General features: G+C 62.1%; 1 protein-coding gene across 2 annotated transcripts in view; it reads right to left on the bottom strand.

The window, feature by feature from the left end:
• The window catches only part of CLDN10 (claudin 10), a 118,883-nt gene that overhangs the window by 21,790 nt on the left and 96,890 nt on the right, over positions 1-203 (bottom strand). Inside the window, exon 1 of one of the 2 annotated variants that reach the window (XM_077753860.1) lies at positions 8-197. The exons of the other annotated variant lie outside the window; for it this stretch is intronic. Within the exon in view, the coding sequence (XP_077609986.1) occupies positions 8-194 (187 nt within the window). The 5' untranslated portion in view covers positions 195-197. Of the gene's footprint in view, positions 1-7; positions 198-203 lie in introns of those variants that run through there. 2 annotated transcript variants of the gene reach the window in all.

The following is a 203-nucleotide window of genomic DNA, read 5'->3' as shown; positions in this document are numbered from 1 at the left end:
TGCAGACCGTCCAGCGCCAGCATGGAGGGGAAGTCCTTGCAGTTGGAGACGCCGGTGGAGTCGGTCACGCACGTCTTCCACAGGTTGGCCCAATAGGTGGCGGTGGTGATGACCGTGCCGTCGATGGTGGACACCTTCCAGTAGTCGGTGGGCAGCGTGGACGACACCAGCACCCAGCCCGAGATGGAAACCATGAAGGAGAT

This window comes from Crocuta crocuta, unplaced genomic scaffold (assembly GCF_008692635.1).
Source record: "Crocuta crocuta isolate KB4526 unplaced genomic scaffold, BGI_CrCroc_1.0 scaffold31, whole genome shotgun sequence".
NCBI lineage: Eukaryota > Metazoa > Chordata > Mammalia > Carnivora > Hyaenidae > Crocuta > Crocuta crocuta.
This window is presented reverse-complemented; position numbering and strand designations above follow the sequence as displayed.